This window comes from Talpa europaea, assembly GCF_964194135.1.
Source record: "Talpa europaea genome assembly, chromosome: 13".
Taxonomy (NCBI): domain Eukaryota; kingdom Metazoa; phylum Chordata; class Mammalia; order Eulipotyphla; family Talpidae; genus Talpa; species Talpa europaea.
The window spans coordinates 39,681,345-39,694,951 of record NC_140080.1 but is presented as its reverse complement, the minus strand read 5'-3'; the positions used below and the strand labels follow the sequence as shown (position 1 = coordinate 39,694,951).

Genomic DNA, 13,607 nt, shown 5'->3' with positions numbered 1-13,607 from the left:
TCCTGGCTCTGTGACTCTCAGCAAGCCAGTAATTCTTTATGACTTGTTCTTGTCAAGTATGAAATAAGGTAATTTCAGACATATGCAAGGTTCCCTCTAAATTTAAAATTCCTTAAAATAATACAGATACCCATACAAAGACTCATCTTTAAATCTGCTTAGGTTTGTATGTATGTCAGAATTGTGTGTCTGTTCACTTTAAAGTGCTTATTTTGTTATACATACAGCCCAATATTTAGAGCCATAACTTTTGCTGGGAGCAAAAGTCAGGAAGACCTCATAAGTAGCCACTGTTCCCTAAGAGACAAACTTAGTGAGGGATCAATAGCAGAATTAACACAAATTAGGGAGGGCCAGTGACAACTCACAAGGACAGGAAGAACACATCAAAAATGTCTAACACTGAAATCCCAGGCTCAAGCTAGATGTATAACAAGAAACTGCTGTAGGATTGTGGGTGTGATTGTCTGTGTATGAATAAATGCTGTCAAATGCCAGCCTCTTCCTTCCCAAAGCTAATTCTATTGGGAAGTCTTAGCCCTGTGGTTTTAAAGGAGGCACAGATACTTTACTCATTTCAGCTCAGCTTTGCAAAGGAGACTCAAGTTCAAGTTGTAAAGCCTCTCTGGACTCCATTGCTAAATGGGCAACCTCATCTCTGCACACTGGAGATATTGGGGTTTAAGCAACCCAGAAGGACATCAGTGCTGCCATGTGCTAAGTGTGACCTCAGATGAGTTTCCAGCACTGCCTGAGTCTGTTTTTCACCTATAAAATGGGGGTCATAATAATACCTCACAGATTTGTATGAGAATGAGATGATCCAATGCCTGCCTTATAGCAACTAAAATTTATCATTAATGTTCCCCTTCACTATTGAATATTTTAGAATCTTTACCCTATTTTATTGCCTTTTGTAGGTAGGGAGCAAAGTCTCATGTTCAGGACCATCTCCTGGGTCACAGCCCAGCTTCACATCCCATCAGACGGCAGAGCCAGAGCATATGCTCTGTGCTGCATTGTTGGAATGTGCTGGTGACAACAGCATCAAAGCTCAGGGGGGCCACCTGCTGTGGCAGGCCTGAGAGAACAAGGTATCCACCTGGTCAAAGTCCAGGAGAAGTTCATTGCTGGCCATGTGCAAGCTACTCACTTCTGTGTGTTTTTAAAAGTCAGTTTGGTTTTGATATTTGATTTTTTTATTATTAAGAGAGTCATTCTTAAAATCATACCCTCTCCCAGGTTTGACTCTGTAATAGTCCTTTCATTTTAAAAACGAGCAGAATTAAAAGGAACTGTTGAGAAGCAAATTGGCCCCAGTGTGATCGAGATGAGTTCTGAAAAGGACCTCTTTGGCTCGAATAAATGTATGATTGAATCTATTCATATGTATTATTTTAAGTATTGGTATTGGATACATACATTTTTAAGGAATTCAAAGGCATAATAAGTAAGAAAATGTAACTCCCCCCCGCTACCCTGCAAAGGTCCAATTCGAATTTGAAACAGAAATCTTTATGGTGGGTCTCCCTGGTGGTGCAAGGGGTTAAGTTTCAGCACTATGAAGCTGTCCACAGCCACTGCAGCATGAGTTCGATCCCCGACCAGGGAGGTGACCACATGGCACAGCAGACCTCTCCTGTCTCGCCCACTGCTCCCCTCAGCAGTTTATTTCAGTCAGTCTGCTTGTTCTGTTCACCACTCTGTCTCTGGTGAATCCCACACATCTGGCCTACACCCCGGCTCTTGTATGTATAAATAAATAAATAAATCTTAAAAAGAAAAAAAAATATGGAACAAAATACTCCAACACCTTTGTCAGAGCGGACTCCTTAGCCTTGTAAGCCACCCCTGTGCCTCCAGCCCGGCCTTGTTTTGTTTTTCTCTACTCTGCTGGTGGCTCAGACTTGGCAAGCAGTCAGGAAGTGAACAGAGAGATAGAAGTTCTCTGAGTATCTGACCCCTGGCTGCCTGCTCAGCCCTGCAAGCTGTGAAACCAGTTCTTAAGAAAATGTTGCCTTTCTTTTCCTCTCTCCCTCTGGAGCTGCCTCTTTCCATTCCCCACTGTTGCGGGAGGGAAACAATCCCCATCATTGGTATTCCTGTGAAAAGGGGCAGTCACAAGGCATGACGGCAGGCCTCTGTCATCCTAGGAAGCTGCCAGGGGCTCAGAGGGGACAAACCCCGGTCGCTCCAGCTCAGACTAGCCCTGGCATGGTCAGATGGAGGAGACAGAGCTTTGATTCAGGGCAGTGGGTGCTGCCTGCAGAACTAGCATTCCCCCAGGACGCACGAGGGTCTCCTCTGAGAAGATGATCGCTGGTGTGCAAGCCTCCTGCTACACATGCATAGCTTACGCTGTGTGTTTCTCTTCTGGTTGTCCTTTTAAGAATAACTGGGAGCACTTAGCTAACCTGAAGTCTCCTTGTGTCGCTTTCAGGAATTGGGCCGCTCACCCAAGACACACTATGGTGCTTCAGCCAAGTGAAAGGCACTATCGAGATTGGAGCCACAGAAGGTAGGAGAAAGCTCGCCCTGCCCTCTCCCTTACCTCCTTGGGACTTTGTGCTGGTTCCACATTTGAAAACTCTCATCTTTGCATCCATAAAGTAAGTCTGCACACCTCTCAGAATAGGAATCTGAGCAAGAAGTGGACTTAATCATTTCTTTCTAGCTACTTTTTTTCCTACTGAATCTAGTCTATTCCCACCAATGAAGCAACACAGAAATGGACTCTCAGCAAAACAGGTTTGCAGAGAAACTAAGCTGGACAAATCTTGCTTAAGAGTGGTCTGTCTGCTCTGCAGATTTGAGTGCAAACATTTCAAGACTGTCAGACATCCATCTCTTCTTTCTAGTCTGTGCTGGAGATGACTGGCTGCTTACACATGCAGCACAGAGGGACAGTGGCAAATTCAAGTCTAGGCACTTAACATGTGGGTACATGAGTCCTAATATCAGCATCTGATTGCCTTTCTGAAGTCTGGGAGATTTCCCAGGGCTCTTTCTGTGGAATAATACATAGTTTTCCTTCTCCTGAAAAACTTGTTTTTAGTTCTCTTCATTTTCTTCTGTTATGAGCTTGAACTTGGAGACTTCCATCCCAAAGGATGTCTACATTTCAAAATAACTGAAAGACAGGCAATTAGGAGGAACTAGAATAGCGCTTCTGGGTGTTTTAAATCCAAGTTTTAGCTGTTCCAGCAGTAAGGTTTGCAAGAAACAGATATGACTGTTCTGGTGGTCTGTGTCCTTACCAGATATGCTTTAACACAGGTCTAGACCTAATTTTAATGAGCATGGAAGGGAACAGTTGACTGGGTGGAACAGATATAAATGCATAGTGACTTTTGGGTTATTCTACAGCATTTTAATTCTGAGTAAAAATTATTTTGAGTAATTTGGAGGAGGTATTTGGTCTACAATCTTGCTATAATTCATTTTTAGAAATTAATTGTAATGGTGGAAATTCCCAGATCAAATGATTTATGTGAAAAGAGCGGGAGAAAGAAAACCAAAATAAATGAATGCTTACGTCTATCAAGTCACACTTTGGGTCGCATCTCTTATTTTTTCAGATGCACAGTCAGATGGACCCTTACAAGTGATTTTCATGAACTCCTACAAAAGACAGCACAGGCTTTATTAGGCCTATTTCATGCTCATCTAATCAAAAATATTTTTGAGGGCCTCCCCTGGTGGCGCAGCAGTTGAGCACTGGGCTGTGAGGCTGCCCACAGCCTCTGCAGTGCCAGTTTGTTCCCCGGCTGTCGGCGAGGGTCCCACCAAAAAAAAAATAATAATTTTTTTTTTAATGTCTTTTCCATGGCAGTACCGCCTAAGTATTAGAGATGAAAAAAGGGAAAGGGAAAAATTACTTACTCCAAAGCATCATGGATCTTAAGAAATCTGAAAATGAAGTCAAACCATTGCTTCAAATATTGGTCATGATTCAAAATCACCTGTGTTTTTTGCACAATATAGACTCACGTCCCCCAAGAGCTGCTGAGAGAGAGGTTGGGCGTCTCCAGATTCGATGACTTATTCCACGCTTTCCATTACTCTCAGATTCTGGACTTTTGTCTTTGTGTCTTTGTAACTGGCTCCCCACCAATCACAAGGAATCTCAGTGTCTACTCAAGCTATAGATTTTGTTATCTGAGGACTTACTATGTAATGAATGCCCTATTAAGTGCTTAAGACCAGTTAATAAAACAATACAGCTTCAGCACTGTGATACTGTAATTTATGGAAAATATATTTATTTTGGTCATTCAGATGACCAAAAAATATTTCTCATACATATTTGGACTTCATACACACTTCTGATCTCACAGCTCCCTCCAAGAGCCTTACTGCCTCTTAAGTGTTGTGAATGCTAAATGTACCTCTTGTTATGTTAATGAAGGTACTTTTGGAATATAACTGGAGATAGAGACTGGTTAGCAGAGAAGCCAATCAAGTGACTAAAAGGTTGGAACCTTCAGTCTCACCCCCTTACCTCCAGGGGGTGGGGTGAGAGAGGTTGGAGGTTGAATCAGTTGCCAATAGCCATTGATTTAAATATTCATGCGTGTGTAATAAAGTCTCCATAAAAGCCGAGGAGGAAGGGGATTCAGAGAGCTTCTGAGTTGGTGAACACATGGAGATTTGGGGGAGTGTGGCTTGCCTGGAGAAGGGTTGGAAGCTCCCTTTCCCCCATACCTTGCCAATACACAATCCTTCCATCTCATTGTTGATTTGTATCCTTTAGTATCCTTTGTAATAAGTCAATGATCTGGTGAGTTAGTCAGTTTCCCCAGTTCTGTGAGCAACTCTAGCCATTGATTGAACCTGAGAAGGTTCCTGGGAACCTCTGATTTATCAGTATAACCAGCTGGTCAGAAGCACAGATAATAATCTGGGTTTATGACAGTTACTTGAACTCTGAGGAGGAGGTTGTGATGTGAAAGCCTTCATTCTGTAGCTATTTGCTCAGAATCCCAAGCAACTGCCTGGAGCATGCTGCTGGTGTCTCAAGTGGTGGGTGGTCTTGGGAGACTGAGTCCTTAACCTGTGGAATCTGATGCAATCTCCAGGTAGACAATGTCAGAATTGAGTTAAATACTTAAATTATACTGGTGTCTGAGAATTGCTTGTTGTTGTGGGGAAACACACACACACACACACACACAGAGCCTGGGAACATTGAAAATGGGTTGGATCCATGACCAGTGTTTTCAAGTGCTTGACACTTTGTAATACTCGATGTTTATAAACTATTATTATAAATATTATTATAATTAGACCCCCATTCTAATTTAATCCTCATGAAAACCTAATGGGAGGTAGGTCTGTTTTTTCCCAATTTAATTATGGATTGAAGCTAAATGAACAAACTGAAGACTAAGTTCTTTGTCAAAAGCCCATAGTTATTGATTGAATGAGAGAGGTTTCAACTCCCATCTATAAAACTGCAAAGTCCAGCTCCTTAAACTTTGTTTTGAAGATAGGGATTCTCAAGTCATTTGGAATGAGGCCTGGGAGTCTGCATTTTTCACACATGCTTTTAGGTGGTTATCACAGGTGGAGCTGAGCTGAGGATAGGGCTATATGTTTACGCCCCGTAATGAATAAGTAGCCTATTTGAACTGACCACCGGTTGGGTCAAAGAGTCAAAATCTCAATCATCCCTGACTTTTGGCTGGAAAATCCATTCCAAATTGGTAAATAAAGGGAAAAAATATATTTTAAGAGGAAAATCAGGTTGGGCTCTAACACACAGCCACTGGCAGCTAGGTTTCCTGGCCAACATATCTTTTTTCTTTAAATTTTTAAAAACTTTTAATTTTGAAATATACACTTTAAAAAAAAGGTAAAATTAGTACAGAGGTGTCACATACACTTCACTGAGGATTCCTTGATGGTTACATCTTATGTAAGGATTAAAACAATATTTAAACCAGGACAAATGACCTTGGTACAAAATAAATGTGAAGTTCAACACCATTTTTATCACATCTGTAGATTCATGGAACAATATTATAATTGAGAGTAATTATACTTGCCCTGAGTTTCCTAAGTGCTAATTATTATTATTAGTTGTGTCATTTTTTATTGAGGTAACATTGGTTTATAGCACTGTGTATGATCCAGGAGAATAAGTTTACACCTCTGCAGATGTAATATTACCACACCACACTCACCATTGTTTCACCCATTCAGTTTGTTCATTTCCTTTTGCTTTATTTCATTATATTCCACATAAGTGAAATCACCTGGTATTTGCCTTATCCTTCTGATTTATTTCACTAGCATAATCCCTTTTAGTTCTATCCAGCTTGTCAAAAATGTCAATCTTTTTTTAAAGCTGAGTAGTATTCCATTGTGTATATATGCCACATCTCCTTAATTGCTCATCTGTTGTTGGACACTTGGGTTGTTTACATATCTTGGCTATTGTAAATAGTGCTGCAATGAACATAGAAGTGCATACATCCCTTCAACTAAGTGTATCTGTATTCTTTGGATGGATACCTTGAAGTGAAGTACTGGATCATATGGTAGAACTATTTTTAATATTCCAAGAAAATGCCATACTTTTTTCCATAGGAACTGGGCCACTCTGCATTTCCACCAAGTGTGTACAAGTGTTCCTTTCTCTTCACATCCTCAATACTTGTTGTTTTTTGTCTTTGTGATATGGACCATTCTCAAGGGTGTAAAGCAGGCTCTAACTGCGTTGTTTTTTTTTTTTAAGTAGAATAAATCTTTTTTCTTTTTTTTTATTTATACAATAGCTGGGGTACAGGCCAGAGGTGTGGGAGAGTGAGAGGATTCACCAGAGACAGAGTGGGGAGCAGAACAGGCAGACAGACTGACAGCGCTGCTGAGGGGAGCACCTGGAGAGACAGGAGAGGTCTGCCGCACCATGTGGGTATCTCCCTGGCTGGCTGGGAATGAACCAGCACTGCAGAGGTTGCGGACAACCCCACAGTGCTGCGTTCAACCCGCTGCACTGCTGGGGAGGCCCTCACTGCAGTTTTTTTTTTTTTTAAGATTTATTTATTTATACAAGCACTGGGTACAGTCAGAAGCACGGGAGAATGAGAGAATTCACCAGAGCCAGAGCAGGGAGCAGAACAGGCAGAAGGACCAAAGTACACTGCTGAGGGGAGCAGTGGGCGGCAGAAGAGGTCTGCGCTCCATGTGGGACCCTCGTCTGGCGGCCGGGGATCGAACCAGCGCTGCAGAGGCTGCGGGCAGCTTCGCAACCCAGCACTCAACCGCTGCGCCACCGGGGAGGCCCCCTCACTTCAGTTTTGACCTGCATTTTCCTGCTGATTAGTGATGATGATTAGCCATGATATCTTCTTTGGTGAATGTCTATTTAGCTCTTTTGGCTAACATAACTTTGGTGTCATTTAATGTGCACTAGTTCTGCCTTAATAGCTGTTGATTATTTGGTAAGTGTATTAATGAATGACTTTCTCTTGATACTGGTTAAAAATCATGTTCTTTATTTACCTAATTGGCCTAATCTACCCAATTTGGTTTTCTATACTGATCAAAGTCAATGAAAATTTTTCCAATCTCAACTTTTCCTTCTACTTGACTTATTCCTGATGGCTTTTCCATTTCATTTTTCACTTTCTCACTGGTGAGCTTCTCCAAGTCATTTAATGTCCTTGTGCTTAAATTTTCCCCTCTATAACACGGAGACAATAATACATGTACCCATTAGGATAGCTGTAAGGGCTAAGTGAATAAAATTATTCATGTGTTTAAAAAAACAAATAATAGGGCCTCCCCTGGTGGCGCAGTGGTTGAGCGCTGGGTTGTGAGGCTGCCCGCAGCCTCTGCAGAGCCAGTTCAATCCCCGGCCACCTGCGAGGGTCCCACAAAAAAAAAATAATAAATAATATATAGAATTAAAATTTTTATCTTTTTTTTATCATTTCACCTAATCTCAGCTCTGCCTTTATAATACAGCAACAGATAATATGACTGGGATTCAATCTAGATATTATATATCTTTATGTAGATATTATACCTCTGTATAGTCATACAGAGAAAATTATTTTAATAAAATATTGTAAAAACTTGAAAATCAAAATCAAATTAAATTTTTTAAAAATTAATTAATTAATTAATTAATTAATAGAAGCACTGGGTAGTCAGAAGCACAGGAGATGAGAGAATTCACCAGAGCCAGAGCAGGGAGCAGAGCAGGCAGAAGGACCGAAGTACACTGCTGAGGGGAGCAGCGGGCGGCAGGAGAGGTCTGCGCGCCATGCGGGACCCTCCTCTGGTGGCCTGGGAGCAGCCGGGGATCGAACCTGCGCTGCAGAGGTTGCGGGCAGCTTCGCAACCCAGCGCTCAACTGCTGCGCCACCGGGGGGGGGGGGGCCCAAATTTAATTTTTAAAAAGATAAAGAACTAAATGTCAAACTGTTAAAGCCAGGATCAGTAATATTTATTTATTTTTCCTTTTCTTCAGGATCTAATATAGCTTAACATGGCACTATTACTGCTGATTTAGCTAAGTGTACATCCCCTTGGGTATCAGCTAGTAGCTAGATTTTTTTTCCCCCAATACAAATTATTCAATAGGATATTAGATGAATACTATTAGGTGTTCCAGAGTAAACATTTAGTGAGCACTTTCTATATCCAAGACACTCTCCCAGAAAATGAAAGGGTCAAAAAAATAAATATAGTCTGAACTTCCAAGGAATTCATCATTTAAGGGAAGGTAGAAACATCAATACATATAATACAAGGCTAGGTGAGCTAAAGACTAAGTGCTTTGACTAATGACTAAAGTGCTTTTTACAAAAGTGTAGAAATCTCATCTATTGGGGGACAAGAATAGACTTAATGGAAGAAGATATTTAAGATAGAACCTACCTAAATTATTTCTAATGTAACATTTATTCTTTTCTTTTTCTGATTACGAAAACAATATGTGTTCAGCATGGAGATTTAAAAAAATAATCATAAAATTAATTTTATTCACTATCCCACAACCCACTGATCAACACTGTAAAAGTTTGTGTAATTTTGTTATACTTTTCTAACCTCTTGACTATACGTATATCAACTAATTCAGTCAATAAAGAAGGACTATGTGCCTGATACTATGAAAGAGGCAGAGTAGTTAATAATGAACAAAACCAATCCATATACTGTTGGGTCTTTTTTTTTTTTTTTTTTACCAAAATGGAGTCTTTTTTTTTTAAACAACAAAAACATTTTTTTTACCAAAATTTTAACCATAATAGAAAACTGTTTTGTAAATAGATGTTCTTGCTTAGCATGTTGTGATCATCTTTCACATTATGATCATTCCTTGTGCTCTAATTTATTTACCTAAATTTTCAAGATTTACAAAAACACTAATAAGGAATATCCCTTGTAAATTCTCTTCACATTTATCTACAAAAAACTATGTGCTAGAGTGATAAAGAATGCATGTTTTATTATAAAATACCTGGTTTAATTTGGCCTTACTTCTTATTGGCACAGACTGAATTTTTTCATGATTTTGTTTCCTGATATGTGAAATTAGGATAATAAAATCTACCTTGGACAACTGCTATAAAAATATAATTAGATATTTTAGACAATATAGCACATGGACAATTTCAATAATTTTGATTACTTACTATCATTGTGTGTTTCATTAGGCACATTCTCAAAAATAGAATGCCTTGGTTAAGGTTCATGTAAAAATAATTAAAGATTTTTTTTTAATTTAAAGGATCAAATGACCATGTAGAGAGATTAATAACTTATATACTTATGTCAATATATGAGTTCTTACCTCTCAAACTCTTCGATTTAAGCATTCAAAAGTTGGATTTGCAGTTTGCATTTAATTAACACTTCTTTTCTCCTTTTCTATTGAAATACAATTCACATTTAACATTGTGTAAGTTTACATGTACAGCATGTTCATTTCATGTTTAAAAGATCGACACTTCATTGTCTATGAAGTTATAAGACATGAACAGGAAGGAAGTTGAAGTGGGTGGGGGGACAGCATGTGCAAAGGTCCTGAAGTTTATATATCCGGAAAGAACTACATCTTTCTGGGGTATAGAGTACCTGCAGAATCAAAGTGAAAGACTAAACTGGGAAGGTAGGTGGGATCCAGGCTGTGAGGTGCATGAATAACAGTAAATAATTCTCTGCATTTTGTGCCACATGATGCCAGTTTTAGCTGAGGCTTGAAAAAGATTGTTGTGACCTATAGACTAAATTGAATTTAGCTCATTTCAGAAAATGGGATGAAATTGATTTTTTGGTGAAGTAGGTATATCACGCAGATCATTAATTAATTCAAGTATTCTCTAGGTATATATTAAATGACTGCTGTGTGCCAGGCAGTCTGCCAGATGAATGAGACTTACAATGCACAAGTACAGAATTATATTTTATAATGGAAGACTTGACCATAAAAAAGGAGAAAAATTGATGAATGGTTGAGGTTTTGAAGAACACCAAGGAAGCTGTGCACCTTGGCATGAGAGGGTTTTTGGAGACCTCTTGAGTGTAGGACACCAGGGAGGGTCTCTTTGAGGATGTGGCACCTGAACCAAGGCCTAAAGGATGGTAATGTGTCAGCATAACCTAGGTGATTGTACAAAGTAATGAAACAAGCATATGTATGGGATCCAGTGCCAGGGAGAGGGGATGTTTTCAAAGCCCACACAAGAGCCCATTGGAGTTGGGAGAGAGCTGTGTAGTCTGAAAGGAGACAGAGAGGTAGGCGGTAGGAAAGGGCTAGATCACAGAGGTCCTTCTAGGTCACCTTACAGAGCCTGTATTTTATTTTGAGATTTGTGGGGCTCTTTGCCATTGGAGAAGTTTAAAGACTAAGTTTATACTGTTAAACTAATTTCTTGTTGGAATCTGATGACACAATATAGTATAGAGAAGGTGTGGATGTAGAGAAGAAAGCAGGTTCCAGAAGTTATTTGGAGACAGTGGGCTGGATTTAGGGGGGAGGCAAAGTAAGGAATTAAGGGAGTTCTCAGGTTATCCTTGAGCAACGGGGAGGTTCATGGACACCAGTTACTGAGACTGGGAAAACTGGGAAAGAAACGTATTTGGGAGATGTAGGAAAAGAAAAACATTCTCTCTGTCCTTCTGGTTTTTATAGCTGGGTCTAGGAAATATATTGACGATAGGCAGATAAGCAGGAGAAACGGTATACAAATTTCTTAATTTCTTAATACTAAGTGCATGGCAGCATCGCAGGCAAAAAATAATACTCAAAAAAGTAGTGAGATTTGAGAGCTTATTTACCATCTTAATAGGGGAAAAGAAGGAGGGATGTAGTTCTCTTAGGTGAGAGTTAATGATTTGTAGGAAAGATGGATAGACCTTTAGAAGAATAGATGGGAGATATCACCATTCATGACAAAGTTTGGCTGGGTGTGATAGGACTTCTAGCCTCCTCTCCTGTGATGAGTCAGACTTCGCTGGTTGATAGAACTCCCTGGAGGGAATTGATGACAACTGAGTTCCTTTTGGAAAATCTGTCTTTTGGCAGACAAGATGAGTTAGAGAAAGTCTGTCTCTACATTTGCTCCTTCCCCAAGAGTCTTCAGCTTAAAATGATCAGTAAACCAAAGCAGTGTCTTTTGGAGTGGCACAAACTGAACCCCTTCAGGGAGAGGAATCATGAGCTTCATTTTGAACAAATGAAGTGTGAAATGGTCATAAGATAGGTGTAGATGCCAAGAAGGAAGTTGTATCTATGCTAATGACTCTTGAGAGAGGGAATGCGAGATGAAGATAGAAATTAGGGAGACATCAGTATTTGGAATCCTTGGTCGAGATAGATGGATCACCTAGGTCAAACTTACCATGCTGACCTGCAGTCAATCAACAAACAATTTATCAATGACCTGAAACTTTCACCATTTTTCTGGTGTTTAGGATGCCAGCCAAGCATTATTCATTTAATTTATTTCTTGGAAAACACTTTTACTTTTAATGATTCTAATTTATCATGTGTACGTCTTGTCTTTGATTATAACATATGATTTCCTCTCATGAAATTTTACCTGGAGCCATCAAATTGGCTGCCAGAGCAGCTCGAAATTGCTGCTCTGGGCATCAGACAATTTCTTCAAACTTGGTGTATAATTTTATGCCTGGGAAGATGTCAGAATTATCCAGTGGGATTTCTCCTTTTCTTCTGCTACATCATTTTCTTTCTGATACCAGAAATCTCCTGTTTGCTCCTCATTCTGAAGCGCTTCAATATCTGTCAATATAGGTCTTCTCACCTTATTCATGGAAATAACTGTGCTACTTATCGTTACGCTACATGGGCATAATCTTTTTTTCTTCCATTGCCTCTGTAAAGATGAAAAGGGAAAGGTGAGCTACAGATTCAGATTTCTAATGAGAAAATATCCATTTAGCTGCCAACGAGGTGCGTTTCATATACCCTAAACTAAAAACTAGTGATTGTAACTGCCTAGCAAAGAGAAGTCTTATATAGAGAACATTTGCAAGAATATCCTGCCCTGGTACTTGAGGGCAGGATAGTTCATGAACAGTCAAAATGATTTTTCAACTTCTCTGCAGGGGTTATGGCTCTTTGCTGTCACCAGAAAAGAAAATACTGATTGGGTTGTCTCAAAGCAGGATAAAGACCACCATGACTTATTCATTTTATTTTTTTTTTTAAGATTTATTTATTTTATTAGGCAAGCACTGGGTACAATCAGAAGCGTGGGAGGGTGAGAGAATTCACCAGAGCCAAAGTGGGGAACAGAACAGGCAGACTGACAAAGTACACTGCTGAGGGGAGCAGCGGGTGGCAGGAGAGGTCTGTGCACCATGTGGGACCGTTGCCCTGATGCCAGGGATTGAACTGGTTGAACTGGTGCTACAGAGGCTGAGGGCAGCTTGGCAGCCCAGCACTCAACCACTGTGCCACTGGGGAGCCCTGACTTATTCATTTTAGAGAAGGAGGTCAGTGATTGACAAGTACACTTTCTTAGATGTTTATACAACATCATTGATATAGGGTGATGAAAACTCACCCCAGGGATCTTAGCCTAAAAGACATACAACGGAAAGGGTGAGGCTTGCTTCCCTCACCCTTCCTGCTCCAGGATAGGGGGTACATGTGGGTTGGGAAAACAACTCCTGTTTCAGGAAGAGAAGCTCTTGTCTTTGGATACATATTTCTATATCAATAACATCAAATCACCAACACAGGGTTATTAGTTAGGCACTAATTTAAAACTGGGTTATCCTAACTTTAAGCTGGGTTCCTCTACCCAGTTAGTAACCTTAGACAGAACTCTGAATGATTTTCAAACCTTATGGTGCATGGGAATCAGCTGGGGAAGGTATTACAATGCAGATGCCTAAATCCTACCTTAGAGATTCTGATTCAGAAGGTCTGGGATGGAGTCAAAGTGCTTGTAAATTTCACAGACTCCCAACTAATTCTAACACAGGCTGATCTAAGAGACATGCTGAGAAATTCTATTCTTTCTTCCCTTACATCAGAGGGCTACTGTAAAAGCAGAGCGGATTGAACATCTGAAGGTATTTTGAGAGCTTTTAAGGGAAATCAGAATGTCAATAAATACAAG

The 13,607-nt window shown here is 40.0% G+C and overlaps 1 protein-coding gene across 1 annotated transcript in view; it reads left to right on the top strand.

Moving 5' to 3' along the window:
- Positions 1 to 2,468: 2,468 nt before the first annotated feature.
- PPP2R2B (protein phosphatase 2 regulatory subunit Bbeta) overlaps positions 2,469 to 13,607 on the top strand; it is a gene marked incomplete at both ends in the record, with an annotated part of 481,997 nt that continues 470,858 nt past the window's right edge. The window contains one exon of the mRNA XM_084252163.1: positions 2,469 to 2,518. Coding sequence (XP_084108289.1) covers positions 2,469 to 2,518 — 50 coding nt within the window. The remainder of the gene's footprint in view (positions 2,519 to 13,607) is intronic.